The sequence below is a fragment of the Megascapheus bottae genome, chromosome 21 (assembly GCF_031878675.1).
Source record: "Megascapheus bottae isolate mThoBot1 chromosome 21, mThoBot2.hap1, whole genome shotgun sequence".
Lineage (NCBI taxonomy): Eukaryota > Metazoa > Chordata > Mammalia > Rodentia > Geomyidae > Megascapheus > Megascapheus bottae.
The window spans coordinates 16,845,145-16,867,420 of NC_143529.1; the positions used below are offsets into that span (position 1 = coordinate 16,845,145).

General features: G+C 36.7%; 1 protein-coding gene across 1 annotated transcript in view; it reads left to right on the forward strand.

Moving 5' to 3' along the window:
* Pth2r (parathyroid hormone 2 receptor) overlaps positions 1-22,276 on the forward strand; it is a 66,383-nt gene that overhangs the window by 28,168 nt on the left and 15,939 nt on the right. The window contains exons 6-9 of the mRNA XM_090355216.1: positions 2,220-2,409; positions 4,280-4,433; positions 9,512-9,572; positions 14,676-14,739. Of these exons, the coding sequence (XP_090211342.1) occupies positions 2,220-2,409; positions 4,280-4,433; positions 9,512-9,572; positions 14,676-14,739 (469 nt within the window). The remainder of the gene's footprint in view (positions 1-2,219; positions 2,410-4,279; positions 4,434-9,511; positions 9,573-14,675; positions 14,740-22,276) is intronic.

Genomic DNA, 22,276 nt, shown 5'->3' on the forward strand with positions numbered 1-22,276 from the left:
TGGTACTGTGGCTCAAATGGTAGAGTTCTATCCTTGAGAAAGCCCAAGTACAGTGCTCAGATGCTGAGTTCAAGCCTCAGGACTGGAAAAAAAAAGCATTCAAACTCTAAAGTTTTAATTGCTGTGCCCAGCTCAGTTGCTGCAGAAAAGGTCATCCTTGTGTGGGTCTCTGTTGTATTTAAATCATGTGTGAGCTCCTGAGTCTTTCCTTGTCGCAATTTTTTGAGAATATGACTCCCTAAAAGCAAATGGTATCCCCCACACAAGGTAAAGTGAGAAAGTGAAAGTTTTAGATTGGTTAAAATTAGAAGTCTTGGCTGGGAGTTTGGCCTAGTGGTAGAGTGCTTGCCTAGCATACACAAAGACCTGGGTTCGATTCCTCCATGCCACAAACATAGTAAAAAGCTGGATGTGGTGCTGTGGCTCAGTGGTAGTGCTCTAGCCTTGAGAAAGCCCAAGGACAGTGCTCAGGCTCTGAGTTCAAGGCCCAGGACTGGCAAAAAAACATTAGAAATCTTAGGTGAAAAGAGTTCTTGGTAGAGCAAAAACAAATCAAGGATCTGTCTTTGAAAGTAAGAAACTTTCCAGAACTCATTCTGTTATACTAAGCATAGCTCTGACTGTTTAGGATAACAGACAGATCTGCCAAGAAAAAAGGTAACTAAAAATTCAAGAGAATACCGTTGTCTCAGTAATAGTTCTTTTTACGTACTAAGTTACTGTAGCATTTAATTATGAATTCTTTACTATTGCTATGCAGTCACTTTATGTAGAGTTGATAGATTCTACAACTAAAGGCTATATAAAAATTTCAAATCTTTTGCTTTACAAAACCAAAACCACTCTTTTATTAGGATAATAGCATTGAGTCGCTTGAAAATCAAAAAACTTATTAATATACTCTAAGGGCAATACATGCAGTAGACATTTTCTGTGTAGATGTGATATTTCATCTAGCTGCCTATTGTTTTCTTGTGGTGATATTCCTACTGAAAAATCACTGCACGAAGAGGACTATCTGGTACAGCGGACATGACAAATTAATCATGTGATCACTTCTAAAATGTCTCAGTTTAGCTCATTGTCATCTGAATTCCCCTCATCATACAAAGTATACAAATGTTACGGAATTAGTCTCCAGAATTATCTTTAATGAGACAATGGTTTGAAGCGGACATAAGAGGGATTTTGATATCTGGAAAACTTTCCAATATTAGTCTTTATTGTGATGATGTAAATATGGTCACCTGGTAAACTTCATATATGGTTTTGTTCATTTTTCTTCTGTGTCTGCTGTACATTATAAAAAGTATACAGTATCAGTCAAAACATACACCTAGTCTAGTATCACTTGAATGAGATTGACCTTTAAGGAAGAGCATACAACTATAAAAATCATAGAAAATAAATTATATATAAAATTTTACTATGTAAATTATAAGACCATAGAAAATATTTGGATTAGAAGTGTCTAATTACTTCTTTAGGCTTGGGTGCTTTGTTTTTGTGAAAGAAAGATCATGCATTCATGAGTTTACTATACAGGAAAATTGTATATTTAAGGGGCTTTCTAATAGCCCCTTTGGTCATATTCTATAATAAAATCTTTTTCTTATCAGAATAAAAATCTTGGGGGGGTTATTTCTATTCTAGGAGTTAGTACTACTGGATCCACCCCTAAATTCAGTATACCTACTTGCTCTCAACCCTTCTAGGAGATAAAATTGTTAATATGTTACTAGGTATTTTAATTATATAGAATATATTAAAGCATACTAGGAAGGAAAACATTTAATATGCTGCCAGAACTTTTTACTTTTAATTATACTGAAGGTATTAAAGACATGGAATCTCCAGTTTTAACAGTGTTTATCTCCTCTGCATGTGGTTCTCCCTTCAGTAACTTATTCCTTTAACATACAAAGTCATGCAAAACTGTCGTAAAATAGAGTACGCAGTTTCAGGGATGGATAGACATGCTAGAAGACTAAGCCACATTTGAAAACTTGGTGTTGGCACATTTGAAGCTAATCTTCAAAAAGTTGTGTTTTCGGTTTTAGATTTTGCATATTTTCATTGGCTACATAAATAATAGCTGAAACATTGAGCTAACACATTTTAGTTCTTTCTTCGGGAGCAGTTTGGGTTCATTGTGGGTATTTCCTTTTCCCATTTCTAATTGTATCTAGCGGTAGGTCGTGAATATCTTTCCTGCACAGGCGGTTGCATTGCACTAGGAACTACATCCATCTGCACTTGTTCGTGTCTTTCATGCTGAGAGCTGTAAGCATCTTTGTCAAGGACAGAGTGGCTCAGGCACACTTGGGAGTGGAGGAGCTGCAGTCCCTGGTGTTGCAGGGTGACCTGCAGAATCCCTTGGGAATCCCCACTGTGGACAAGTCACAGTATGTAAGTGTTCCCACCCCTTCCTCTCCTTGCTGATTTGAGTAACAGTCCAGATAAGTAAAACCTCTCAGTTGGAGACACACTTGTTAATTTGATTAAGGTTAGAGTTGACTGGACTGGATATTTAATTCTGTGTTTTTTTCTTGAGGTCTAACCACTCATTTTAGGTGACTAAAAAGGCTTCGGGGTGGGGGAAAGAGGGGAGGTTCTTTCCTTAAAAATATTCTGGAATAAAAACTACTAAAAAGCCCCATGCGATTGAGATGATATTTGATGCACAGACCATATTAACACCTTATGTGTTACTGTTTCATTCAGCAAATTCAGAAGCTTGGGAATGAAAAACCTACAATGTGCTCAGAATGTTCAGCTCTAAAGTTCTGTGACACTTAAAAAAATGTCCCAATATTAGTTAAAATCAGGCAGTTAATTTGATCACTTAATGTATCTGAAAGTTACAGTAGACTGATTTTATTGAGAAATATTAAAGCCTTGTGTGTTATTCTGCCTTCCCCCCTAACTTTGTAGTCTCTCCTGTGCCTGTTTATGACCTGGCCTTGGGATTTGCTTTACCCAGACACATATGGTAGAAGTGGGAACATACCATGCAAGACTGCCTACATGAGTGAGCCTGAACTTAGCCCAGATCAACAGAAACTGTCATCTGATACCTAGATCCATAGGCTATATTAAATATTCATGCTTTAAGTTAGTAACTTTTGGGGCAGTTTGATTTGCTAAAATAATAGAATGAAAAAACTATGGCATAAAATATTGGGAGAAATTTGTGGTAGAAAGATGGATAATATTTTTCTTATATTTTCCTATTCTATTTAGTTTGGTGATTATGTGTATGTATAAACATTAGCTTATATATACATATATGTAAAATCTAGTTTTTCAAAGGAGTTGCCATTTAACAAAGCAGTTTGTAAATGCAATATATCTTTTTTCCATATAATTTTTATTGTAATTAATAGAAGGATTACAATATATTCACCAGATAGAGGGTGCATTACTTCACATACATTGATACTCTTTCTCATGTCATGGTCCCCAATTCCCTCCCCCCACCCCCGCCCCTCATCTTGTTTTCCTCCTTTCCCTATCCAACTTCAAATAATCAAATATGCATATATCCGATATATCAGATAACAAGGTGAAATACTGTAACAATATCTTTTATATCTTGATTAATGCCTCCCCTTTCAACATTCTCTCCTATCCCACACCTTTCCACCTCTTCCCTCACATTTCCTAATTTTGTGGGATATACATTGTCTTCAGGACTGCTTTATCCTCCTTTTTTTCCTTTTCATGCGCCCATCTTTTTCCCCTTGACACCACCCCTACTCTTTTGAGGGCCTGCTTCCTGGTGTTTTCTGTTGCTGAACTTTGATTTTTGCCTTACACTATTTGAAATCTCCTTCAAATCTGCCATATTTTAGTTAATACATTTGTATATACTTGCCTACTAACCAATGTATTTATGAGTTTACAAGCTAAATCTAGCTTCCACATACAAGGGAAACATGTATCCTTTGTCTCTCTGGGTCTTTAATAGTTGTATAAAGTATTCTCAATTCAACATGTCAGTTTATGAGTACTGTGAATCTTACTATCATAAAAGCTTCTGTAAACAATTATGAAGACAGTGTGTAACTTTACTTAAAAAAATAGAATTAAGTTGGTAGTCTTTCAGAATGGTCTGTTACCCTGATTCTGATATATTCCAACAGTCTTGGCTTATTCATATACAGGAGACAAATCGACTCCTCCAGAAAGAAGCTAAAGAATTGTTTTATGTCTTGGGTTGTTCTCCAGTCCAATGGAAGACTTCTAATATGAATCCATTCTGGTTTCTTTGTAACAGATTGGGTGCAAGATTGCTGTGGTGATGTTTATTTACTTCTTGGCTACCAACTATTACTGGATCCTGGTGGAAGGTCTCTACCTGCATAACTTAATCTTTGTGTCTTTCTTTTCTGATACCAAATACTTGTGGGGCTTCATCTTGATTGGCTGGGGTAAGGCACTGTGTTCCTTTGAAACTGCTTGTGGATTTGAGGACTTTGCCCTGTATCCACTGACCACATTGTTGAAGCCGTTTTCCTGAACCCTTCCCTTCCCTCTTTATTATGCATGTTTTTCATGGTTCTATTCTGAAATGAGAGTCATTCCTCTTCCTTTGGATGGTACTGGGGATTGAACTCGGGGCCATATGCTTAATAGGCAGGCCTTCTATTCTTGATGCCATACCTCTAGCCCAAAGATTAATCCTATGTCTTTCTAGCAACAACAGACATGTCAAGCTCACTTTCTTATCACTGTTCTTGGGATAGATTATTATTTTTTCATATTTTTAATTGTAATTAATAGAAGGGTTACATTATATACACCAGATAGACGGTGCATTACTTCACATACATTGATACCCTTTCTTGTGTTTTGGGTCCCCATTTCCCTCCCCCCACCCCTGCCCCTCATCTTGTTTTCCTCCCTTCCCTATCCGACTTCAAATAACCAAATAAGAATATATACAATATATCAGCTAGCCAGGAGAAATACTGTAACAATATGAGATAACCAAGTGACAGCAAAAGAGATGAGAGATAACATAGTACATTAAGGACAACAATCACTCATTATATGGCCTTTTTCCTTTTAGTAATTCTTAAAAAAACTATTAGCTGGCTACCAGTGGCTCATGCCTGTAATCCTACTCAGGAGGTTAAGATCTGAAGATCACAGTTCAAAGCCAGCTCTGGCATGAAGGACTTTGAAACTCTTTTCTTCAATTAACCACCAGAAAACCAGAAGGGGCACTGTGGCTCAAGTGGTAGAGTGCTAGCCTTAAGCTGAAGAGCTCAGGGACAGAACCCAGACCCAGAATTCAAGCCCACGACTAATAACAACAGCAACAACAAAAATATTATAAATGTGATATACAGAGGGGTTACGGTTATATAATTCAGGCAGTGAGTACATTTCTTTTTTTTTTAATTTTATTATCAGGGTAATGTAGAGAGGGGTTATAGGTGCATTCCTCAGGTGCATTACTTCTCATACATTAATACCCCTTCTCATGTTTTTGTCCCTGTTTCCCTCCTCCACTCCCTCCCAATCATCTTGTTTTTTCCCCTTCCCTTTTCTATTTCAAATAAACAAATAAACATATATACAATATACTAGGTAACAAAGTCAGATGCAGTAACAACATGAGATTAACTATAAGGGCAAAAAAAAAGAGAAGAAGAGAAATAACATAGTACATTAAAAACGACAATGACACAAGATAAAGCTCTTGATTCCATATCCTAGAGTTCCTTTCATTTAGTCTCATCCTATATGACCTTATGTGTATAGCTTTTGAGCTATTGTTATCCTCTTTTAGAGAGTCCTAGATGTGTACCAATTATTACAAATGAGGGAAACCATTGAGCCTATGGTCCTTGGGGTCTGGCTTACTTCACTTAAAATGATTTTTTCCCAAGTCTTTCCATTTCCTTATGAATGGGGTGATGCCATTCTTTCTGATGGTAGCATAGAATTCCACTGTGTATAAGTATCACGTCTTCTTGAGTGAGTACATTTCTTTTGAACAGTGTCACCTCTTGCCCTCATTTTCTTCCAGTTTTTTTCTCTCTTGAACCCTCTCGCATACAAGTTGTATGGTTCATTTTCAACACAGGATCTAGTGAGAATCACTGATGCATTAGTTTACTCTTTGTCCCACCATTTCTGTGCCTCACCTTCCCTTCCCAAACCAGATATGCTTACATACAAGACAGAAGGTACAGAGATCAAAACCAACAACCAAAGGGGAAAAGAAAAGTAAACCCACAAAAAGTAAAATAAAAAAACCTCTTGTTTCAATTTCTTGGAGTTCATTTCATATGATCATATGGCCACAGCAACTGAACCTTTCTAGAACTGGTATCTTGGTGAGAGCTCAGAAAGACTCACCCTGAACCGCCGCCATCTTCCCTCCTGTGTCGCAATTGAACCTTTTCTGATCCTCTTCTTAGGCTAGATTATTGCAAGGATCCTATGGGAGAAGTTAAAACAAATGCATTTAAGCCATGCACGTTTAAAACTGCTAGCCTCGTGCCTTAAGTTGGTGTTCTACTTCATCTACGATTTCATCAACATTTTGGTTTTTGAGTTTCTAAGCTATAATGATACACCCTAATTCATACTTCTAGGTCATATAGCAAGAATGGCAGGAAGAAATTTAGAATATCAGATTGTATTTAACAATTATAAACCAAGGGAAGAGGTGGCACTGTTCAAAAAGAAATGTACTCATCACCTGATAATGTAACTGTAACCCCTCTGTACATCATCTTTACAATAAAAAAGAGGAAAAACTACACATTACCATGCTTTTTAGGTGGTCAATTAAATCACTTTTTAGCATGGTTATTATTTTTTAAAAGAAGGCATTCAGCTCACATTTCAAAAATAGTACTGGGTTAATTATTATGGTAGGTAAAACTCACAACAGAAAGACATTGTTTGCATAGCAACAAATAAGGAGAATTAAGAATGTAGAGATGAACAATTGCAGACTCAGTTAATTATTTTAATATTCTAACTACAAGGTGGTCAATATAGAAAAGGAGTTATCAAAATGGCTCAAGACTAAATTTGAAGATTTTTCCCTCCCTCTATTCAAATTAAAAACTTTCTGCCTGAATATTGTCTCAACACTTGAAAGCCTGAAATATCCTGATAATTAATTAATAACCTTTAGGATGACAAAGGCTTCCTATACTGTAATACTTCATTTATTATGAAATAGTGGTTGTGAATCAAGTGTTATTTCTGAAGCCAGCTCTTCTGTTTACTTTGTGAATCTCTACATCATTGGCTACACATGTACTAAATTTTTTCTAACTGATGCAGACATCTTCATCAACTCCTTATTTAAACTATGTTGGTCACTACAGTCTGTCTCTCCCCTCCTTCCTTTTTGGTGGTAGTGGAGTTTAAATTCAGGGCCTTCTACTGGCTTGGCAGGTGCTCTACCATTTGAGTGGTGCCTACAACCTTTTGTACTTTGGTTATTTTTTCTCTAGAATAGTATCTCACTTTTTTCATATTTTTTCTCTAGAATAGTATCTCACTTTTTCCAGGCTGATCTGGACTCTAATCTTATGCTTTCTATCAGAGCTAGGACAACGGGTATAACAGCTGTCAACAGCTTTTTTTCTGTTGAAACGGGGTCTTGTGAGCTTAAGCACTGTTTTCCAGGCTGGGTCTGAAACTGTGATCCCATTGATCTCAGGCTGCCAAAGAGCTAGAATTAATTACAAGGCATGCACCATAGTTCCTGCTCTAGTCTATCTTTTCTCAAGTAAAGTTATAACCCTGTTATAGTAAAACCCAGAAATGTCATTTTCAAATCATTTTTTTATAAAAAAGTAAAAACAGTCAAGGTTCCCAGTGAGCTTATATGTGCTTCTAAACTCCCCTTACAAGATTTATTAATTTGTCTACAAAAAGTTTGGCACAGTGATCGCAACTACAATAGGTAAATATTATTTGAAATGAATATTTCACAGAATAGTATAAGAATATACATGAAAGCATATAGGACTTTCATTAAAGCCCAATGTGAGAGTGTTTTCCATTCAATATTATGTCCATTTAATTAACCACAATCCCAAATGGGAACACCCACTTTTATACACTTAAGCTGGATAGATATTTCTCTACATACATATCAATATAGGTAAATGAATCTGTGTATATCTATATTAGAGAGAAAGGGAGGTAGAGTTAGAGTGTTATGGCTAGACTGTCTTGTAATTCTGTCTTTTGCAACTCTGATCTTTTAAAATAATCTCTAAGTCATGACTATCATTTAATGAATTATATACTTGAATCTTTTTGATTCACTGTCCAAGGACAGTGCTTTGATTCACTGTCCAAAGACAGTGCTCAGGCCCTGAGTTCAAGCCCTACAATTGGCAAAAAAAAAAATTGGTCATAAAAAATTTACTAAAAGCTTTGGCTGGGAGTTTGGCCTAGTGGTAGAGTGTTTGCCCAGCATGCATGAAGACCTGATTTAGATCAGTACCACCATAGAAAAAGCTGGAAAGGGTGCTGTGGCTCAAGTGGTAGAGCTCTAGCCTTGAGAAAGCCCAAGAACAATGCTCAGGCCCTGAGCTCAAGCCTGGGACTGGCAAAAAAAATTACCAAAAGCTTAAATGTGGTTAAAAAAATTTCTAGAGCCATGTCTACTCTGATCTACTATGAGCATAAGGAAAGGAATTTTGTCAAGTGATGGTCCCTGATAGATTTGAAATAATTATCATCTGAATCATAACGGCAACTCAAGACATGATTAATTGATGTGATTTAGAACATCATTTAGGATGTTGCCTGATGAGATTGTACAGGCATCAAGTAGATGATAGGGATCAAAAAGTAAGAAGCTGTAAGCATTGATCAAAAAGTCAAGTGCTTAAAGGAAATCCAGGGCAACAAAGCAGCAAATATATTCATGCCAGGCCTTTGCTAACCACATCATGAGAAATAGCTATCCCTCTTATCCACAGAGGCATTTGCACCACTCATTTCTTCTAAGGCACGCAATAATTACATGAGAAATTCCTTTAATTAATTTTGTCTTTCTCACCAGAGTATACATTTTAAGAAGACAAGAACATCGTTGGTTTGCTCATTGTTGTAGCTTCTGAGATCAGAATAACCTTGATGAATGAATGAATGGATGGTTGGATGGAAAAGGGTCAATTGACAGGAAAATAGGTAGAAACATTATACAAGCTGACCTAAAAAAAATCACTGGACTTAAAAAGATTTTTTGACAATTTTTTTATAAAAAGTAGAATTTGAATAGTTTTTCAAAAAATACCTACAAATAATACATTATATTGAAATATAACATTCTCATATTAAATAGTCAAATAGAGTAGGCTGCATGGTAACCAGAGAGACCCAAAGAGATTGTAATTCAACTTACTGCCAACTTTTTCTAAAATACTTGTTCATCTGAATACATTCATATGTATAAGTATGAGGAAATGTACTTCATCTTAAATGAAATATTTATGTCTTAGAACTTTTCTGGTTGCAGGATTTCCAGCAGCATTTGTGGTGGCCTGGGCTGTGGCACGAGCAACTCTGGCTGATGCTAGGTGAGTGACAAATGGAAGAAGTCAATTGACAGCTTCAGGTTTTCTGCAGAGTCAATAGGCCAGATTGGCTGCTCTTCTTGGTGGCGTTGTTGTCTAGAGATACCATATTGAAAGTAGCCTAGATGCAGAAAAGGCTTCCAGTTGATCCCACAGGCCATAGAACAAATAAAGTCCATGGTTTATGAAGTCATTGAAAACATACCATGAGAGGAAAAGGGAGAGATGGGTTAGGAGATACACTTAGGAGAGGTGTGAGCTGGTAGAAGGACCAGGCTTCTTCCTCCATCTCTCTAACACTGGTCATCCCTATGATGATGTGGTTATGAAGAGCAGAGATGATGTTGCAATAAGGGGACCAATTGGTAGAACATACTCTGAGCAAGAAAACTGGCTTGAGCTACACCTTCCCAGCTTGCCTCGTGAGTAGATCTGGTTTATTTTCATTTCTTGGACAAAGGATAAATGAGGGTAAGTTTGATCACTTAGATGAATTAATACCTCAAAAATATTGATCACTCTGTGTCTATCAGGGGTATTTTGTGTCTCTTGTCTGTTTAGAAAATCCTGAGTGTTTAATACCCACTAGTCTCATGGTGTGTGCACTACTAATTATCACTTATCTATATTTGATAACCTGTTTGCTTCATTGGAATATGAAAAAAATGCAGTCTAACACCTGTATTAAATGTGCAAGCTTTATGCATTTTGATAGTTCCCTTTTTTCTAATTCTTTGGAAGATTCTTTAAATTCTGAGCCAATGTTTGTCTGAAATTTCTAATCATTTTCTTTAGAAATGTGTGCTGGAGTTGTGGCCAGCCCAGCAAATGTGAGTCCCAGAGTTCATGCTATTTCAACTATTAACTAGTAAAACAAAACACAATGAAAAGAGAAGAGAAATTTTGCTAGGCACTGAAAAAAGAAACATCATACTAAATATGCACTCATGTCTGTAGAGAGCTGCTCCTCTCCTTGTAACACTCCAGAGTCATTGTCTTAAAGTGCAACCTCCCATGTGTTGCCTCACAATTTGCTATTCACCAGCTTCTCTCAGTTGTTTTATTTTGCTTTACATTTTTATTTGCTGTTACCCTTGTATGCTATTTGATTTGTAAACATTTGTAGATATTGGGTTCATGTTTACACGGTTGTTATTTCTGTTTGTAACGATGTTGGAAATCTCAAAGAAAATTTGTGAGATCTATTGGATTTCTGCTAGAAGGGGGGCCATACCAGCAAATCATTATTACTAATTAATGCTACAGCAATGACATTCTAAGACGTGTGTGTGTGTGTGTGTGTGTGTGTGTGTGTGTGTGTGTATGTGTACCCTAGATTCAGAATTTGAGGAGGCATAACACCTAAGAATTTTCTGATTCAGTCTCATATTTTAGAGATAAATAAAATGGGACTCTGGGACTCAGGGACATCAGGGCACATTCTCAAAGCTTAACCTGGAGTCTAAATTTGACTCACTTTTGTATTCCATTCAACACATATTTCAGGCCCTGAGCATAGGAAAGAAAGCAAATATGTAATGCATTTTATATTAAATTCATTTTCTGAATTATGTAATTTCCTTTAAAAATAGAAACTCAATTACTACAAATATTTTATTGATAACAAAAAACGAATCCATCGAACACAAAACATGTTGAGAAAATATAACTTAGCACTAAATAGTGCTCTAACACAGTTGAAACTAATGCAAAAAAAGTTAGTTATAAGTTAGAATATATGATTCCTCTGTACAACAAATCTCACTTTTCCTTCACTTTGCTCAGATAAAATTTAGACATTTACAGTTCTCTAATGGGGAATGAAGAGCTGATTTTTATATTTGACTGTGCAAACAAATTGCATTACTGATTATATGGCATGATTTTAAAATCCCCTTACTCAGTTCCTCATGAAGTTCAGTGTTTTATGTTTTCTTGGATAGAATATGATCTATATACTCTGCCAAAGGTGGATGTGAAGAGAGCTGAGGTCGTGCATATCCACACGTGGGTAGGATTCCTATCAATGACTCAGCTTCTGATGTAGCCTTACATTTTCTCCACATCTTTGCCACTTAGAGATAAGCAGATTAGACCCAGTTTAAAAGACACTAGAATGAAAAAGACACTTCTGGTTCTAAAATCTATGAAGAGTATTATTTGTGTTCTGGAGGGCAAGATAACTGAGTGGTGGAGGATGGATAAGTCAAATTATAAGTAATTTTATTCATTTTTTATTTACAAAAGCAACATTTTTTAAGACCCTTGTTACTTCTTGCTTGTCATTCAAAGGAGACAATAGATGGCAGTCATTTGGGGAAGACAGACCACTTCCTTCCTATGTCTTTGTATCAGCATTCCAAAAGGAAGATAGGGTTTGAAATAGGGAGGACTTGAAAGGATGGTCTCTAACATTCCTAGGATTCTTTTTTTCCTAGGACTCTTATAAGTGCCCCAAGCTAGGCTTTCCTACCCCCCATTCTTTTACTAAGTGTGAATTGTAGAGAGATTGCAATGTAGTGTCAATAGTATTCACTGGATCTCTCTGGAAGCAGCATGTATGTGTCTAAACTTGGTGTGGGAAGTTCTGTTTCTATTAGATCACTGTGCTGGGTCTCATTTAGAACTACATTCCTAGATGGTTTAAATCAATTTAAAACATTTGAACAGGAAGTGCTTCCTGGGTCACATGTGATCTGAAGTAGAGACACTGAAATAGGATTCATAACAATTTTTTTAAGAGTCTAGTATCATAGTTGTCTCACTTGTCAAAAAGCAAATTTGAAACTTTGACACCAAAAACCATTGAAGTCAAATTTTTCATGTTACTGGAGGTAGGTGATTTTGACCTATTTCCAAATACAAGTATTTTGTATTGTTAGAACTGTATAATTGAATCCTCACTGCGAGGAGACATAATGAGGAAATGTCACTGAGACAAACAGAGAAGACTGGGAAGATACCATAAAATGTCAAAAACTGAAATGAAAATTTATGGAATACAAACCCTGGTAGCTAGTAAGTGGATGTTCATTTTATATTCACACCATAAATTTGCTACTTTCCTTATAGAAGAAAATCTTTTAGGGTAATGTGATACATGTTCTGCACAGCTCAGTAATGATGTCTTTTATCTTCCTTGTCTAGTTGAGTCATGTGAAAAATAGATGCTCATACATAATACTAAGAAATGTCCAATTATGCTCAAGTATGAAGATATGACATTCACAGGCCATGAGGAATTTATTGTCAGGATCATAATTACATTTTGCTACAGCGACTGATTAATTTCTGTGGTGCAGACTCACAATGGAAACTGTGTTACTGAGCACACTTAGTCCTGATACAGAAAGAAATAAAAACAATATACCTTTAAAAGGAAAAAGAAAGTTTCTTAAGAGCATATATATTATTTTTCTGTGAAACTTACTTTGAGTCCAATTTATGCCAATTTAATCCAGCAAATATTTGACTTCCTAAGTGTTATTTATATACTACTCTGGGCACTTTTCAGTACCTTAGAACACAAGTATTGATCTTCCTATCCTAAGTGGAATCAGAAAATAAACATAAATAGTAGGTGACTTAGGGTTGGAGGTCTAGCTTGAGTGGTAGAGTGCTAGCTCAACAAATAGGTAAAATATGTGCTAATTTTATTGATAACTGTTAATCACTTAAAAATTAAAAACAAAATCATGGATCTTGAAAAATATAAAGAACCCTTGTGAAGGCTTTCAGTCCTGGGCCTTGAACTTGGGGCCTGAACACTGTCCTTGGGCTTTCTCAAGGCTAGAGCTCTACCACTCCACTGAACCATAGCACCATTTCTGCTCTTTTCTAAATATGTAGTAATGAGGAATCGAACTAGGGTATTCATGCATGCTAGGCAAACATTCTTACCACTAGGCCAAACTCCCGGCCCTTGTGAAGATTTTTTTAAGCTCCTTATTTAATGAGGGAACTAGTAAGTGTAATAGTTGTTTCAAAGTAGAAATGGAAGAACTGCATAATTTTATTCAGGAAAGTTAATGCCAAAAAATTACAAGAAAATGTCAATAGTTATAGAACACAAATCAATTGCATCCTATTGAAAAAGAGTTAATTTTTAGGACTGTATCAAACATTTTGTTTCATTTTCTGTTGTGTTCATATTGACAATAATAATTTGCAAAGTCAGTTACAGGATTAGCATAAATTTACACTTGATGAATTTAATAGTAACATATTCTGGTCACTGAAAGAACTGTATGAGGGAATTTGTAATGATCATGTCTCATTTCAGTACTAATAAAAGCAAAGTAACAGTGTTACCACTTTTAGAAGACTGTGGTGTGTGTGTGTGTGTGTGTGTGTGTGTGTGTGTGTGTGTGTGTAAACAGGATTTCATCTCTGGTCACTGGTCAATATAAAAGTAATTGTTCAATATTTGTACAAATTTACTTATCTAAAGGTTATATTATAGTTTGAAAATAGGACCCATTATATGTGTTTTCATTGATTTGGATGTTTAATGTTAAGATATTTGCACCTCTTTTTTTTTCTTTCCTTTAAAAATAGCTTTATTATCTTTAAGTAGTTGTACAAAGGAGTTACTATTCAACAAATCAATTTATGAATTCCATGTAATCTTGGTTAATGTTATCTTTTTCATCATTCTATTTGTTTCTTATTCAGTAGTTGGGCTAGAGTTTTCACTAAAAGTTTAAAATTCTACTTACTTTTCAATTACCTATTTATTTTTTTATTTTTTATTTATTTTTTATTGTAATTAGTAAAAGGGTTACATGATATTTGCCAGATAGAAGGTGCATTAATTCACATACATTGATACCCTTTCACATGTCTTGGTACCCGTTTCCCTCCCCCCCCACACCCCCACCCATCTTGGTTTTCCCCCCTTCCCTATCAAATTTCAAATATCCAAATACAAATAAATTCAATATATCAGATAACAAAGTGAGATACTATACCAATATGAGATAACCAAGGGACAGCAAGGGAGATGAGAGACAACATAGTACATTAAGGACAACAATCATTCATTATATGGCTTTTGTAAATCAAATCTATTCATGAAAGTTTTTTTTTTCCGTGTGTGTGTCTTAGGTGCTGGGAACTTAGTGCTGGAGACAGGTGGATTTATCAAGCTCCAATTTTAGGGGCTATTGGGGTAAGTTTGAGAGAGTCCACGTGGTTGAAAAGAGATGAAAGATGAATACTCAAATGACTATTAAAATTCTAAGGAAAATTGTTTTTTTAATGTATAATAAATTTAAGAGACTCTCTCATGTGTACTTTAACTTTTGGAAGAGTTGAGATTGGGGTGCAGATCCTTATTTGAGGTGGACACTGAGACATCTGTAGAAATCACAGGTGCCTTCTTTAGTCAGGTAGTATATAAGGACATCTCTGAGATTTCAAAATATATAATTTGCATGTGTAGGGGATTAGATGGCTCTGAATCGCTACATCCTCTTTTACCCATTACATTTCCACTTTAAAGTTCTGGCCAACTAGTCATAAGTTGGGGTAATGACGACGGGAATATAGAACTGCAAGATGTACAAATTGCTGAGAAAGATGCATGATCCATTACGAAGAATTGCTTGAAGGTTTTCTTTGGTATATTTTCTCCTAGGGAGTTAAGTGTATTCCATATGGGGATACACATTGAAAAATTCCATCTAATGGACACTAGTGAAAGACTAGAGCTTGCAACTCATATTGCATAGGATATTAGGTATTTGTAATCTGCCTGCTGTATTTTGCATCTATGTTGCAAAGGAAAACAAAGTTGTACTATTAGATCTAACAGAATTCACAGGTATTAAGGTTTTATAGCATCAGTTTCTCTGTAGAAATTATTTTGAAGGACTAATGAGTAATTACTTGTTAATTTTTCTGAAGAACTTATACTACTAGTTTGTGTTTTTCTGGTACTCATATAGTTAATTATAGGCATCTTACAACTAGGACTCTTCTCACAATACTAAGTGATAAACCATTAGGAAGCAGTTTCACAGCCTGATTATTAATTGATTTATTGTTTCTCTTTGTTCTCCACTCACATCTTCCTTGTTTTTTTGGACAATGTGTCACTCATTTTGGACCATCACACACAGATCTTGGTAGGATAGAGATTTTCTAGAATCATCCAGAAAATCAGATAAAAGCTTTCCTTACCTCGTAAGAAAGTTGTCCAAAGAATAATAGAAGTGAACAAAAGTAACCTTTGAGGCACATTGGTGTCCACATTTAGAGAGGAAAATAAAATAGTACAGAGTACTTTTCATGAGTCCGGTTATGGCCATGCTAAATCATACTGTTATCAAATTGTCCCCATTTGCCTGTGTCTGAGAAGAAGGTAAGAAAATTTGTTGAGGATAAAGGAACAAATTACTAAAATCCAGAAGCATACTATTATGATTTTTAACATAAATGAAATGCTTCTATTACTTAGTAGTAAGTCATTTCAGAGCTGCAACTATGTTACTGAGAATACATCAGCAAAGATTAAAGGTAAGAATTCATTTCATAAACTAGGGGCTGGAGTCTAGGATTCTAACATGCTTTTTTTCTTTTTTTTTTCCTTCTTCTTCTTCTTCTTTTTTTTTGTCAGTCCTGGGCTTGGGCTCAGGGCCTGAGCTTTGTCATTGGATTTTCTCAAGGCTAGAGCTCTATCACTTGAACCTCAGCACCACTTCCGACTTTTTTCTATGTATGTGATACTGAGGAATCGAACCTGGGTCTTCATGCATGCTAGGCAAGCACTCTACCACTAGGCCAAACTCGCAGCCCTGCTACTTCCATTTTTCTGGTTAACTGAGTCTTTACTGCCTTGTATTAATGGATAATGAGATAACAGTCCTCCCAAATCTAACTACATTTTAATTTAATGGCAAAGTTTGGTTTTACACTTGATAAAAGTTAAGACCTATTAAGTCTAAGAGACCCTTATAATCTAACAGAAATTAAAGCTGGGAACTGGTGACTCACACTTGTAATCCTATGCATTCAGGAGGCTAAGATTTGAGACTCACAGTTCAAAGGTAGCCTGGACAGAAAAATCCAAGTTAACTAAAAAAAAAAAGAAAAAGCCTAAAGAAGGGTAGCTCAAGTGGTAGAGCAGCAGCTTTTCTGAATGTTTTCATTATCTTCAAGGAAACAATGTCTCTTGATCAATGCCATCCCTTTTAACATTCTGAATTCCCCATACCCAACACACTTCTACCTTCACATTTATTAATTTTTAGATACTCTATTTTTTGGCATTTAACAAAGCAGTTTATGTGTGCAGTGCATCTTACGGCTGTCATCATTTGAACATCTTTACCTCCTTTGACCCACTATTTCCCCTATATTTCTCAGTTCTGTATTATATACGATGAATTCTTGCCTGCATCTCCTCTCTTCCCCCTTCATTCTTCTTCCTCTCTTCTCTCCCCATATACCTAATTCCTGATACTTACTTTGTTGGGTTTTGACTTAGTCTTTCTAAAGAATTATGCTATTTGAACTCTCTATGGAGTCTCTTACACATCAGTGAATTCAATTGTAACCCCTAGTTTACCACCAAGTGTGTTCACTTGTAGATTTATAGCCACAGTCTACCACAAAGGATGGAAACTACACATCCTAGGTTTTTCTGGGTCTGGCTTATTTCCCTTAATACATTCCCCCCAAGTCTTTCCATTTCCTTTTGAATGGTACAATACCATTCTTTCTGATGAATGTGTAGAATTCCATTGTGTAAGTATGCCACATTTTCTTAATCCATTCATCCATTGAGGAGCATCTGGGCTGATTCCACATCTTGGTAAACAATACTGCAATGAACATGGTTGTGCTAGTGGCTTTAGTGTAGCCTGGTTTGTGCAGAGCAGCAGTGTTGAATGAAAAAAGAGAGGCTGGGAGCATAACTTATTGGTAGAGTGCATGCCTAGCATGGACAAAGCCCTAGATTCGATTCCCTGATACCACATACACAGAAAAAGCTGGAAGTGGTGCTGTGACTCAGTGGTAGAACACTAGCCTTGAGAAAGCCCAAGGACAGTGCCCACACCCTGAGTTCAAGCCTCAGGATGGCCAAAACCAAAACAAAACATAAACAAAAACAAAAAACAGAAAACCCCCAAAACTAAGGAAGAGGGCTTGGATCTGCATTTTAGCCCCAGTTACCAGCACAAAATAAAACAAAGGTCAGGGGAGAAAAGAAAATGGCATTTTTCTATATAGAGAGAATTGGTTTTTATCCTGAGCCTTGTTGTTGACAGATCTAAGTCACTCACATCACCAACATAAACTGAAGTTTATTTGAAAAGGTTTCTTAATTGCAATGGGAAACAGTTGTGAGGTAATGAGGACTGTCTACACAGTCTGCCAATGGAAAGGAGAATCACTAATGGGTTTGGAAAAAACCTGGGTGTAATAGTGCTTTGCTTCAAACAAAAATTAGGACAACTTCAATGCAGGAATTTTTAGATGCATGTCAAATATGATACAGCCCATTTGATTTTACAAATGGCCAAAGTGATTCATGAACACCATTCTGTTCTGTTTCCTTTTTATTTCAGCATTAGAATTTTGGGTGATCACCATTCCTTGAAGGTTCCCTTGGAGCCTGTTGATAAAATGTCAGACACTCCTAGATTGTCAGGAAGTGGACTTGAAATCAATAGCCCACTTATTTTTATTGGTAACTGAGAGAAGGCTGAGATCTGAAAGAGAAAATGAACAATGTTAAGTGGATACCTAAGGAAGAAAAAAAATAGAATCACAAAGAAAAGCTCAAAGGTACCATTTGCAATAAAATGAGGAAAATGAGACAAAAAGCTGAACTTCTAGCACAGATAGCTCCCAGAAGAGAAATTTGGCCGTGAGAGTGGGAAGTTGAAAAGTCTTGGTGAATAATAGAACTAGCTGTCTCCTATCCAAGCATTATGATTGCCGGTGGTGGTGGCTCAGAGGCTCACTTAGAAGCCCATATAGGAATCCCGGGGTTCCTGGGATCAGAAGACATGGGGAACCCAAGTCCATGTGTTTTGAAGCCTGGATTCCCAGAGCAGTAATTATTGTACCTAGAATTATAAAGACCCATCTTTTGTCCTATGACTTTACTCTCTGCTGGGTTTTGAAAGCTTAACAAAGACCAGTTTGCTTTGATTACCCAGCATTTCTTCATTACGATGATGGAAACAAGCTTTCTGCTGCTGAAGAAATGTAATAAAAGTAAAACCATCTCCTAACAGTAATTCACAAGGGAAATAGAGAAAGAACTTTTAATGCCGAATTATTAAACCAGAAGGAGATTTACAGTATAGACAATCTACATTCATCCTAACTTTACCTGGGAATTGGGACAGATAAAGATAATTACCATTATGTGAAGTAAAATGGACCCTAGTGGTTCATGGCAAAAGGTAGTTTTATAACTGGAAGATAGTTAGGTCCTGGCTTTTCCACAAAACCCTGTGGAAACATTGTCACTTCCTTTTTTGGGGGGGTTGTTTTTTAATTGTAATTAATAGAAGGGCTACATTATACTCACCAGATAGAAGGTGCATTACTTAACAAATATTGATACCCTTTCTCATGTTTTGGTCCCCAATTCCCTCCCCCTATCCCACCCCTCATCTTGTTTTCCTCCCTTCCCTATCGTATTTCAAATAACCAAATAAGCACATATACAATATAACAAGGTGAAATACTGTAACAATATAAGATAACCAAGGGACAGCAAAAGAGATGAGAGATAACATAGTACATTAAGGACAACATTCACTCATCATATGGCTTTTGTTTCTATATCCTGGAGGTCCTTTCATTTAGCGTCAAACTATATAGACTTATGTATCTAGGTTTTATTCTATTGTAAACCTCTGCTAGGAGAGCCCAAGGTTTCTACTGATTATGACAAATGAGGGAAACCATTGAGCCTACATTCCTTTGACTCTGGCTTACTTCACTTAATATGATCTTTTCTAAGCCTTTCCATTTCCTTACAAATGGGGCAATGTTGTTCTTTCTGATGGCAGCATAGAATTTCATTGTGTATAAATACCACATCTTGTTGATCCACTCATCAACTGAGGGACATCTGGGTTGGTTCCATATCTTTGCTATGGTAAATGGTGCTGCAATGAACATCATTGTGCTAGTGCATTTAGTATGTGCTTGTTTCTGGATGGTTGGGTAAATGCCAAGTAGTAGAATTAATTGTTGGGTCATAAGGGAGCTCTACGTTTAGTCTTTTTTTTTGCCAGTTGTGGGGCTTGAGCTCAGGGTCTAACACTGTCCTTGGATTGTTCTCAAGGCTAGAGCGCTACCACTTGAGCCACAGCACCATTTTCAGCTTTTTTCTATGTATGTGGTACTGAGGAATTGAACCTGGGTCTTTCTGCATGCTAGGCAAGCATTCTACCACTAGGCCAAACTCCTGGTTCTATGGTTAGTCTTTTGAGGAACTGCTATACTGCTTTCTAGAGTGATGGAATGAGTTTACACTCCCACCAACAGTGTAGTAGTGATCCCTCCTGGCCACATCCCCTCCAGCATCTGTTGTTATTAGATTTCTTGATCATGGCCATTCTAACTGGAGTGAGGTGGAATCTTAGAGTTGTTTTGATTTGCATTTTTTTTTATAGCCAGAAATGTCGAGCATTTCTTCATGTGTCTATAGGCCATTTTTATTTCTTCTTCAGAGAAATCTCTATGTCTTTGGCCCATCGTTTAAGGGGATGGTTGTTTCTTTGGAGATTAGTTTTGGAGTGATTCAATTTTTTGAGCTGTTGATATATTTTAGATATGAGGCCTGTGTGTGTTGTATGGTTAGTGAAGATCTTCTCCCATTCTGTGGGCTTTCTATTTAACTTGCTAGCTATGTCCTTTGCCATACAGAAGCTCTGCAGTTTAATGCAGTCCCACTTATCCAGACTTTCTTTGATTTTTTTGTGTTTCTGGGTCCTTATTAAGAAAGCTTTGACCTATGCCAAGGAGATCTAGTGTATCACTTTTTTTTTGAATTCAGGTTAGCTTTTATTTTATGAGATGAGCTAGAAGTGGTTAAACATAAGCAGAAAGAAGCTAATTTTTAAATTGAAGATGGCATTGATCAAGACGCATTGCACCTATAAAATGGATCTGTTAAACTGAAATCCCTTTGTACATCTATTTGAAAACAATAATGAGAAAGAGAGAGAGAGAGAGAGAGAGAGAGAGAGAGAGAGAGAGAGAGAGAGAGAAGAGAGAGAGAGAGAATGAGAATCTAGCCATTCACTATTTCCTGTGTATGAATGTCGATGGATAAAATTCCAGTAAGTTTCATACACTTTTTTCCTCATTGACAAATGCTTGAAAGCCTAATTCATCCCACTTCACAAGTGGTTGTAGCATATAAAATTTCCGCTACATGGACACATATGTGGACACATAAAGTTCCTTGCTTCTTTTCACTAATAGAGATCACTGAAGTAGCCAGCCCACTATGGGATAGCAGAAGTATCCCTCTGTGGGAATGATTTCATGATATTCCCTGCTGGGGAATACATATTGTGAGGAATACGTATTGTAGTTGTTCTCTAGTATGAGAGATATCTCAATAAGTGGCATAAGCCTCTTTGTGGTTTCTGTGTTTAGCACAAATGAATCACCTCACTTTATCAGCTGAGGAGAAAGGGAGAAAGGCCTTTATATTTCCATTGCCAAAGGTGCACTTAGGCTCATGGGCAATAATTTAATGCCATTAAAAAGTCCTAGTGTATCTCTTAATCCTTCTTATAAATCCTTCTTTTCAGTGTATCTGCTTTTACCTCCAAGTCTTTGATCCATTTGGAGTTAATCCTGTTGCAGAGTGTCTCTTTCTTTCTTTCTTTCTTTCTTTCTTTCTTTCTTTCTTTCTTTCTTTCTTTCTTCCTTCCTTTCTTCCTTCCTTCCTTCCTCCCTCCCTCCCTCCCTCCCTCCCTCCCTCCCTCCCTCCCTCCCTCCCTCCCTCCCTTCCTTCCTTCCTTCCTTCCTTCCTTCCTTCCTTCCTTCCTTCCTTCCTTCCTTCCTTCCTCTCTCTCTCTCTCTCTCTCTCTCTCTCTCTCTTTCTTTCTTTCTTTCTTCTTTCCTCCTCCTCCTTCTCCTCCCCCTCCTCTCCTCCTCCTCCTTCCTCATGTGTTCCTTTTCCCCCTCCCTCTTTTTCTTCTGCCAGTCCTTGGGCTTGAACTCAGAACCTGGGTGTTGTCCCTCAAGGTATTGAGCCATAGTACCATTTCTTGCTTTAGGGAGTTAATTGGAACTATATGTCTTACTGACTTTTCTGCCCTGGTTGATTTTGAACCATGATGCTGAGATCAGTCTCCAGAGTAGCTAAGATCACAGGTGTGATAGCCTGCTTTGAACTGTTCATTTTAAAGGGTTAACTCCAGACTTTTTGACAGAGACATTCCTGGCTCACAAAGCTGATAAAGGGCCTGTGTCATCTACAAAATGGTTTATATGTGGTCCAAAGAGACAGGAAAGTTTTCTCAGGAAAACATCAAGAAAAAGGAGGGAGAGACTTCTTTCAATTTTCTGAAGGGACCATGAAGCCTCTGATTTTTCATTTGTGTTTCTTATTTTCCCTTTCATTATTTTCTAAGCAATAACTGAGATCCCTGGGGGTTAATTTGAATATAAAACTTGGTTTCAGGGATTTCTAGAAAAACTCTCCTATGTATTTTCTTCTT